Source organism: Oncorhynchus mykiss, chromosome 17 (genome assembly GCF_013265735.2).
Source record: "Oncorhynchus mykiss isolate Arlee chromosome 17, USDA_OmykA_1.1, whole genome shotgun sequence".
NCBI lineage: Eukaryota > Metazoa > Chordata > Actinopteri > Salmoniformes > Salmonidae > Oncorhynchus > Oncorhynchus mykiss.
In genome coordinates, this window is record NC_048581.1 from 13,022,675 (window position 1) to 13,029,790 (window position 7,116).

A 7,116-nucleotide genomic window follows, 5' to 3' on the forward strand; every position below is an offset into this window, starting at 1 on the left:
CTTGTGAATTTAGATTCTTTGTTTGACCGCGACGAGCCGGTCTGACTGTTTTGTACAACTTCCTGTGTTAAGAGGAGTTCTTGTTCAAGAGGTTGACAACATTAGCAATACGTTTCTTCATGTCCTGTCTACAGACGTGTTCTGGATAGTGATACGGTAAGAGGCAGTCCTGAGCCTTTCGGGACTTCTCTAAGTGTCTTTCACAAAACCGTGAAGAAATGAAGGCTAATATATTACATGTTGCTCCTTTAAAGTGGAACTAGTCTTTGTCTTTATGATAGTATTGACAACTAGTAGTAGTATTGATTTACTCTCCTATCAACCTGTCTGTCTGTCTGTCTGTCTTTCAGAGCAGAAGCGTCTGGCAGCTAAACAGAGAGACGACGCCTGGGAAGGGAAAGCCTGACGGAGAGGAACCACTTCCTCCATCCCTTCCTCCCTCCACCGTAGGGACTAGACACACCTCTGTTCCCTCTGCCCTCCATCCCATCCTCCCTCCACCGTAGGGACTAGACACACCTCTGTCCCCTCTGCCCTCCATCCCATCCTCCCTCCACCGTAGGGACTAGACACACCTCTGTCCCCTCTGCCCTCCATCCTCCTTCCACCGTAGGGACTAGACACACCTCTGTCCCCTCTGCCCTCCATCCCATCCTCCCTCCACCGTAGGGACTAGACACACCTCTGTCCCCTCTGCCCTCCATCCCATCCTCCCTCCACCGTAGGGACTAGACACACCTCTGTCCCCTCTGCCCTCCATCCCATCCTCCCTCCACCGTAGGGACTAGACACACCTCTGTCCCCTCTGCCCTCCATCCCTTCCTCCCTCCACCGTAGGGACTAGACACACCTCTGTCCCCTCTGCCCTCCATCCTCCCTCCACCGTAGGGACTAGACACACCTCTGTCCCCTCTGCCCTCCATCCTCCCTCCACCGTAGGGACTAGACACACCTCTGTCCCCCTCCCACCTACACAGGGCAGCTGTACTGAAGCCACACTGGACTGAACAGAACTGAACTCAGCCAAAGCCCAGAGTTTGTTGGCAGAAGTTTTTCTCTTGAAACCTGGTCAGCTTTAGATTAATCATCACTACTAACATTGATAACAGGGTCATATGGAGGTTAGGGGTCATATGGAGGTTAGGGGTCATATGGAGGTTAGGGGTCACATGGAGGTTAGGGGTCATATGGAGGTTAGGGGTCATATGGGAGGCTCCCATGCAGGGTAGCCAAGGTTATTATGGATGAGCGTATAGTACAGGGATGCACTGCGGGGTTTTGCACCCACCCAGCACTAAAACACCTGCTGTGCTGATTCACCTAATTCATGAAGAATAGCTTTATTTGTTGTTTTGTTAGTGGTGGGCTGGAACAAAACCCTGCACACATACAGCACACTGATGGCCCTGTGTAAGACGTGATGTTGTCAACAACCACCAGCGGATGCTAGACAGAACAGTGTGACAGTTAAACAGTAAGGTGGTGTCCCCTCCAGGGCTGGGGTCAGGTCCATTTAGATTCCAGTCAGTTCAGAAACTGAAGCGCGTTCCAAATCCACATTATCCTCATTGAAAAGCATTGAGGAGAATTGGAATTGAAATTTCGCTGTACTTCCTGAATTGACAGGAATTCAAATTAAACTGACCCCGCCCCCGATACCCTCATATTCTGTTTTTATTAACTTTTTATATTGTTTTATTACCAGCTGATGGGGAGGAGCTAATTATGACCTAATTTATGTTACATGTATTAATCTTATAAAAAAATAATCTCAGTCAGGAAGTGTATCTTGAATCATCCCCCCTCAGTTTCTGCTCATGCTAAAGCGCACTGTTTTTAGTTTAGGGATAGTGTGTCAAGCGTCTTGAGTATGAGAGCTGATCCAGGATCAGGTCCCAACCTGTCCACACAATCCTTATTAATTGTGTTCTAAACTGATCCTAGATCAGCACTTCTACCCGGAGACGAATGAGACATTGGGGCCCAGCTATCTAAACGGCTTAATAATGATGAGCGAGGACCGACACACCAAATAACATCATGATGAAGTCAGTTGCTCCCTGACGTTTGTAAAAACACTGTATTTTATTTCCCTATTGTATTGTTCAGTGAACAGGGTTTGTCTCTGTTTCTCTCTTATTGGTCGTTTAATAAATCATTTTTAAACTCTTTGTCCTGCCTCTCTCTCTCTCTCTTTGTCCTGCCCCTCTCTCTCTCTCTTTGTCCTGCCTCTCTCTCTCTGTCCTGCCTCTCTCTCTTTGTCCTGCCTCTCTCTCTCTCTTTGTCCTGCCTCTCTCTCTCTCTTTGTCCTGCCTCTCTCTCTCTCTTTGTCCTGCCTCTCTCTCTCTCTTTGTCCTGCCTCTCTCTCTCTCTTTGTCCTGCCTCTCTCTCTCTTTGTCCTGCCTCTCTCTCTCTCTCTCTTTGTCCTGCCTCTCTCTCTCTCTTTGTCCTGCCTCTCTCTCTCTCTTTGTCCTGCCCCTCTCTCTCTCTTTGTCCTGCCTCTCTCTCTCTCTTTGTCCTGCCTCTCTCTCTCTCTCTCTTTGTCCTGCCTCTCTCTCTCTCTCTCTTTGTCCTGCCTCTCTCTCTCTCTTTGTCCTGCCTCTCTCTCTCTCTTTGTCCTGCCTCTCTCTCTCTCTTTGTCCTGCCTCTCTCTCTCTCTCTTTGTCCTGCCTCTCTCTCTCTCTCTTTGTCCTGCCTCTCTCTCTCTCTCTTTGTCCTGCCTCTCTCTCTCTCTGTGTCCTGCCTCTCTCTCTCTCTCTGTGTCCTGCCTCTCTCTCTCTCTCTTTGTCCTGCCTCTCTCTCTCTCTCTTTGTCCTGCCTCTCTCTCTCTCTTTGTCCTGCCTCTCTCTCTCTCTTTGTCCTGCCTCTCTCTCTTCGTCCTGCCTCTCAATTTCAGTTAAAGGGCTTTATTGTCATGGGAAACATATGTTAACATTGCCAAAGCAAGTGAAGTAGATAATAGAGAAAAGTGAAATAAACAGTGAACATTACACTCACAGAAGTTCCAAAACAACAAAGACATTTCAAATGTCGTAAGTGCAAATGGTTAAAGGACAAAAGGGAAAATAAATCAACATAAATATGGGTTGTATTTACATTGGTGTTTGTTCTTCACTGGTTGCCCTTTTCTTGTGGCAACAGGTCACACATCTTGCTACTCTGGTATTTCACCCAGTAGATATGGGAGTTTATCAAAATTGGGTTTGTTTTCAAATTCTTTGTGGATCTGTGTAATCTGAAGGAAATATATGTCTCTAATATGGGTATACATTTGGCCTTATTACTCTCTCTCCTTGCTGCCTCTCTCTCCTTGCTGCCTCTCTCTCCTTGCTGCCTCTCTCTCCTTGCTGCCTCTCTCTCCTTGCTGCCTCTCTCTCCTTGCTGTCTCTCTCTCCTTGCTGTCTCTCTCTCCTTGCTGTCTCTCTCCTTGCTGCCTCTCTCTCCTTGCTTCCTCTCTCTCCTTGCTGTCTCTCTCCTTGCTGCCTCTCTCTCCTTGCTGTCTCTCTCTCCTTGCTGCCTCTCTCTCCTTGCTGTCTCTCTCTCCTTGCTGTCTCTCTCTCCTTGCTGTCTCTCTCCTTGCTGTCTCTCTCCTTGCTGCCTCTCTCTCTCTCCTTGCTGCCTCTCTCTCACTCCTTGCTGCCTCTCTCTCACTCCTTGCTGTCTCTCTCTCACTCCTTGCTGCCTCTCTCTCGCTCCTTGCTGCCTCTCTCTCGCTCCTTGCTGCCTCTCTCGCTCCTTGCTGCCTCTCTCTCTCCCGCTCCTTGCTGCCTCTCTCCCGCTCCTTGCTGCCTCTCTCTCACTCCTTGCTGCCTCTCGCTCCTTGCTGCCTCTCTCTCGCTCCTTGCTGCCTCTCTCTCGCTCCTTGCTGCCTCTCTCTCACTCCTTGCTGCCTCTCTCTCTACTTGCTGCCTCTCTCTGCTGCCTCTCTCTCTCCTTGCTGCCTCTCTCTCCTTGCTGCCTCTCTCTCGCTCCTTGCTGCCTCTCTTTCGCTCCTTGCTGCCTCTCTCTCGCTCCTTGCTGCCTCTCTCTCCTTGCTGCCTCTGTCTCCTTGCTGCCTCTCTCTCACTCCTTGCTGCCTTTTTCTCACTCGCTCTCTCTCCTTGCTGCCTCTCTCTCCTTGCTGCCTCTCTCTCACTCCTTGCTGCCTTTTTCTCTCTCGCTCTCTCTCTTTGCTGCCTCTCTCTCACTCCTTGCTGCCTTTTTCTCTCTCGCTCTCTCTCCTTGCTGCCTCTCTCTCTCTCCTTGCTGCCTCTCTCACGCCTTGCTGCCTTTCTCTCTCTCGCTCTCTCTCTTTGCTGCCTCTCTCCTTGCTGCTTCTCTCTCACTCCTTGCTGCCTTTTTCTCTCTCACTCTCTCTCCTTGCTGCCTCTCTCTCTCTCATTGCTGCTTCTCTCTCTCCTTGCTGCCTCTCTCTCTCTCCTTGCTGCTTCTCTCTCTCCTTGCTGCCTCTCTCTCTTTCCTTGCTGCTTCTCTCTTACTCCTTGCTGCTTCTCTCTCCTTGCTTCTTCTCTCTCTCCCCTTGCTGCTTCCCTCTTGCTCCTTGCTGCTTCTCTCTCTCTCCTTGCTGCTTCTCTCTTGCTCCTTGCAGCTTCTCTCTCTCCTTGCTGCATCTCTCTCTCTCCTTGCTTCTTCTCTCTCTCTCCTTCCTGCTTCTCTCTCTATCCTTGCTGCTTCTCTCTTGCTCCTTGCTGCTTTTCTCTCTCTCCTTGCTGTTTCTCTCTCTATCCTTGCTGCTTCTCTCTTGCTCCTTGCTGCTTTTCTCTCTCTCCTTGCTGTTTCTCTCTCTCCTTGCTGCTTCTCTCTTGCTCCTTGCTGCCTGTCTGTTTGTGCATATTTTGTTTGAGTTGGGAGCAATTCCATTCCAACTCCTGTCATTGGTTGAACATTGCCACCCAACCCTGCCACCCACCCAACCCACCCACCCACCCAACCCTGCCACGCACCCACCCAGCCTAAACACCCAGCCACTCAACCCTGCCACCCACCCAACCCACCCAGCCACACACCCACCCAACCCTGCCACCCACCCAACCCACCCAGCCACACACCCACCCAACCCTGCCACACACCCACCCAGCCCTGCCACCCACCCAGCCCTGCCACCCACCCAACCCAGCCAACCACCCAGCCCTGCCACCCACCCAACCCAGCCACCCACCCAGCCCTGCCACCCACCCAACCCTGCCACCCACCCAGCCCTGCCATAGCGTGATGTGAGATCTGTGGTCAGACCATGATAATATCAGAGCTTCAGGCTTTATGAGGTAACGTGCCGCGGGGGCTACAAGCTTGGCGATCGCACACTAACCACAATGTGCCAGTCTAACAGGCACTCCAGCCGGGCTGCTTAGGACTTGTCCCGTTCCACACTTTCATCTTCAGTCTTGAGAACCACAGACACATATGTGGTGGAGGTCTTTATAGGGAGAGATGCCAGCTGTCATGCCAACCCAATGCCCACGTGTCATGGCGTGGAGGTTGGTAGGTTGGAACACAGTAGTTACCAAGCAACCGTTTAACCGCAGTGTCAACCATGTGTTTAAGACTGGAGGAAGGAAGAGGAAGAGGTCCCAAATGGCACCCTATTCCCTGTGGTGTGCACTACCTTTAACCAGTGCCCATGTAGTGTAGTGCACTATATAGGGAATAGGGTGTGATTTTGGACCCGACCAGGGAGTCAGGACGTTTCTGGTGAGAGATCCCTAATACTGCTAAGAGGAGGATTTGTGTATGTAAAGTATTTAACCTGTAATGTCTTTTTTCGTTATGTGTCGGACCCCAGTGAGACCAGCTGTCGCCATGGGGATCCTAATCAATCACCTTGAAGAGAGAAGGAGAGGGAGGAGGAGGAGGTGATGGGGGGGGGGAGACTGGGAGGAGAGGGAATAGGAGGAGGGAAAGAGAAAGCAATAGGAAGCAGAGGAAGTTGAAACGGACTCAAGTTGCTCTGCCAGTCTATATCCTCTGTGATGCTTTTCCAATGAATGTACTGACCAGGGTTGTATTCATTAGTGCATAACGTTTTGCAACGGAAGTCAACGATGTAGATTCCTCATTGGACAAGTTCAGTTTGCGCCTCGCTGTTTCGGGCCTGTTGAATGAACATGCAGCAGATCTGGGGCTTGTTGAATATACGGTAGGCCTGATGTGTCTTCTAAGCCTCTGGCGGTTGTTTATTTGAATGTGACCTAAATACGCCTTTTCTGACTACAGCATTACAGCTATAGTTAGACACGGACTAAAACTTAAACACACTCATCTCAGCACGCCGCAGCTAAAATAGGCAGCATATTGAGTACATGCTCTAATTGGTTGGGTTAAAGAGGACGTGTGTGTGTGTGTGTGTGGTTGGAAACGGCAGTAAAGCCTCTAGGTTCCCTAGGTCAGGATGGAGGTCATGGCTCTATATCCACACTGCTCTTTTTGAATGAATGAGAGGTTTCTCATGGTTTAATCATGAGGAGTTTAAATGTACATTCTATAGCTAATGATAGTATGAATCATCAAATGCTATACACTCAAATGACCAGGTACCAAAAGAGCCATATCGTTTGGAAATCTGACGTTTATTGTTCTCTACCATTGCCAAGTATCAGGTGCAGTACTTATTAGGTACAACCATAGTGCATCCCAAATGTCACCCTATCCCCAAAACATAGAGCACTACTTTTAACCAGAGCTCTACTGGTCACTATAATATACCTGTATGATGAGGTTCACTGGTGTTAAAACAGACTGATGACAGCAACTACAGAATTTATCCTAATAAAACACAAACAATACAAAACTAGAGTTGCACATTTCTTTAAAAAATCTGGTAACTTTTCCAAAATTCCCAGTTGTAAGATTCCTATATTTCCCAGATGTCCTGCTTATTACTTCCTGATTCCAGGAATCTTCCAACCGGGGTTGCTGGAACACCTGGGACTCGTGGGAAAGTTACCTTATGAACAACACAACTACAGAAAGGGACAAAACGTTTTAAGTCAAAAGTACATCATATTAAAGTATAAATTACAAACCTACAGGACGATATTCTAGAAGGTCATATAAAACTACATTTGCAATACATTACTATATTTATTTTTTTAAAGGCTAAACGTTAGCACCATGAAA

At 49.0% G+C, this 7,116-nt stretch overlaps 2 protein-coding genes across 3 annotated transcripts in view; one reads left to right on the forward strand and one right to left on the reverse strand.

Moving 5' to 3' along the window:
• LOC110485475 (coiled-coil domain-containing protein R3HCC1L-like) overlaps positions 1-2,171 on the forward strand; it is a 19,187-nt gene extending 17,016 nt beyond the window's left edge. Inside the window, exon 7 of the mRNA XM_036948118.1 lies at positions 351-2,171. Coding sequence (XP_036804013.1) covers positions 351-406 — 56 coding nt within the window. The 3' untranslated portion in view covers positions 407-2,171. The remainder of the gene's footprint in view (positions 1-350) is intronic.
• Positions 2,172-6,547: 4,376 nt separating this feature from the next.
• The window catches only part of LOC110514195 (lysyl oxidase homolog 4), a 33,423-nt gene continuing 32,854 nt past the window's right edge, over positions 6,548-7,116 (reverse strand). For both annotated transcript variants that reach the window (XM_036947987.1, XM_036947988.1), the window contains exon 15: positions 6,548-7,116. This exon is cut by the window's right edge and continues 2,093 nt beyond it. The gene's annotated coding sequence lies outside the window, so the exon portion shown is untranslated.